At 38.3% G+C, this 2794-nt stretch overlaps 1 protein-coding gene across 6 annotated transcripts in view; it reads right to left on the minus strand.

Moving 5' to 3' along the window:
* The window catches only part of smoc1 (SPARC related modular calcium binding 1), a 58012-nt gene extending 56096 nt beyond the window's left edge, over positions 1 to 1916 (minus strand). For all 6 annotated transcript variants that reach the window (XM_080784150.1, XM_080784149.1, XM_080784148.1 and 3 more), the window contains exon 1: positions 1536 to 1916. In XM_080784150.1, the coding sequence (XP_080640276.1) occupies positions 1536 to 1640 (105 nt within the window). In that variant the 5' untranslated portion in view covers positions 1641 to 1916. The remainder of the gene's footprint in view (positions 1 to 1535) is intronic.
* Between the last annotated feature and the right edge of the window lie 878 nt (positions 1917 to 2794).

Consider the following 2794-nt stretch of genomic DNA (forward strand, 5'->3'; position numbering starts at 1 on the left):
ATAAAATAATGATCCCATGAGAGAATTTCAGTTGTCGCAACGCCACAATATGAAACATAGGACAGATAGGCATTATGGGAAAGAGATAATCTAAGCTTCAAGAACAAAAAATATAAAAAAAACAAGGGAGATTTTAGGGTCTTGCCTGGACCTCTGAACTTGGAACGCCCATTGTTTTTATAGTGAGCTACACATAAATATTAATGTAGTCAAACAGTAGGCACTAGGCATGAAATAAGATGGTAAACACCACCCACTAGGTCAAAATAAAAAAGGAAACAACTTTAAAATAAACTACTAGTCCCTGATCATTTATTTCCTGATATTAAAAGACACAATGGTAACAACGCACTGAAACTCTCAAAATGATCAACTTCTCAACAGTCTTAACCACAATATCTTGGGAGGGAGGGTTCAAAGACGCTGTGAAATGGCTTCAATATGTGAGAGCGCATTACATATTCATCCCTTCCTGAGTCATCTTCCCCCTCTCTAACCACAAATATCTGTGAATTGAACAATGCCGTTTCCCCACCACTTTGTGTCACTTATTAAGTTATTCCCCTCTTTGACCAGGGCATTGTGATGGCTATTTTAGTCTCCAATAACAGGCCCAGGATTGGGGGTGATGTAGCAAGGTATAGGCCTATATTTTAGTCTCCAATAAGAGACCAAGGAGTGGGGGTGATGTAGCAAGGTGGTTAACTTCTGTTGTGAAAAAATATGCTTTCATGTAGTAGGCTCTGACATTAGTCATGATAGTTGCTATGATGTTATACGAGTTGAATTGAGTTCATAGGCTAATAGATCAATATTTAACTATAAGCCTAACTGATTAGGAGGGAAGAGAAAGCAAAGATTTTGTTTAGACTATAGCTTCAAAGTTTGATTGAGGGCTGTGAGATGCAACAAGATATTGACAAATAATTGATAGGCCTATAAGGTAGTCTACTCTCGCCTGGATCCAACAATTTGTCAAACATGTCACCAATATGTCATTAGAAAACATAGCCTAGATTTCTGTCATAACATTTTTCTCTGAACATATTAGTTTCCATGAGCCCTAGTGTACAAACTTCCATGTAGCCTTCTGCAGAGCAGACTATTTTACACAAAATTAGTCTTTTTAACGCTAATTTAAACAGTGGCACTGGCACCTGTGCAACAGCGCGAACTGTATGTCAGTAACAACACGAATGTCTTCTATGCAACATCATTTTAATGAAGGGGAAACAGCATTATTATTATTGTTTTAATTAAGTTGAGATATTTGACTCAATGACTTCTCAGGGGAATTTATGGCTGCACATTAATTTGGCACCGCACTTTATTTTAATATAGTGTACAGACGTCAGATGTGGTGTTGAATGATTACTCTGATTGGGGCATAATATCATATCATTATGCCATATCTAATGAAGGTATTTGTACAATTATTGCGTTAAAGTTAAAGCTAATAAATCAATTGGATAATTTGGAGAAACAGTTGCAGCCGGTATTGTCAGTAGCCTACTATCAGTATAAATTGCACTCACCCGTGGACCAGTCGATTTCTGTGCGAAGACTTGAGGCAGATGACAGAGCAACAAAAGTGCAAAAAAGTGAGAACAGGCGAAAATAACAAAGCTTGGCAATAACATAATTGACCGCGGTAAAATACAGGAAGAGGGCGTGAGAGTGCAGCTGTGCACTTTTATTTCAGACCGAGTTTCAAAACTTCCAAATAACAGAACAAAATTGCCTAAACTCCAAATCCTTGGCACTCCACGCTGTTTTCCTCAAAGCGAATTTCCTTAGGCTTTTTTATTAAATAACTGTTCACATAGTGCCGTCGGTTGTGCGAGAAATTAAGAATTTATTGTCACCATAATGACTGCTGTTTTATCCAATAGTGAGGGTCAGCTGTGCATCCCTACTCCGACAGGTTGAGCTCTGTATCCATTGCAACTTCATTTAAAAGCAAGGGTGGGCACAGAGACACGGACTGACGCGCAAACCGTCCAATGATTACAAGCATTACGAACATGGATCACGCCCCCTTTAAGGGTCATGATTCATTTCGCACTCAAGCGTAGTAAGAGAAAAAAGATGGTCCTCTGGACCTCTATGGGTCCTCTCACAGCCGGTTATAGAGCAAATGAACGGTCCATAAAAGAAACATGGTCAGTCAGTCATAGCCATAGGCCACATATTGGGGGGGCTATAGTCCACATGAACGGGTTTTGAGTTGGTTCATGAATTGGCTTGATTTGGTTCATATTGGCTACATTGAATATTTTTATGAATTAAAAATATATATCTGTCTTTTTGGTCTCACCGTTTTCAGCTAATTGATGTTAAATGAGACAAATGGACCCCTTTCCCCCCTCACTGTATATGTTTTCTCTCTTTTCCCTTTTTACCTCCTTTATGATGATTTCCTTGGGCTATATAGAAGTGTATATTTCTAAATGTTATGATGAATTGAACAAGGTGGACCCTCTTGTAAACAAGTGTAGTGCTTTATTGGGTCGTCCACTCACAGTTAACAGTTTTTGTATTGAGTTGTGCTTGAAATGTACTGTAATTCTGCAAACTGTAAATAAATACTTCAATCAATCAATGGAAGTAGCCTACAGCTGTCTGCACTTTAAGCAATAGTTTCGGTCTCAACGACCTTCATCAGGTAGCTGGTGCATGTTAAGTTTCAAAACAAAATGACGAAGCAAATGTTAAAGCAACAAAAAAAATGTGCAGGGTTCTCGTCCATAATCATATCAAAGACAAAATTATGATTGCCTATAAAAAGTCTTGC

This window comes from Protomyctophum bolini (assembly GCF_963924005.1).
Source record: "Protomyctophum bolini genome assembly, chromosome: 15".
Classification (NCBI taxonomy): Eukaryota; Metazoa; Chordata; class Actinopteri; order Myctophiformes; family Myctophidae; genus Protomyctophum; species Protomyctophum bolini.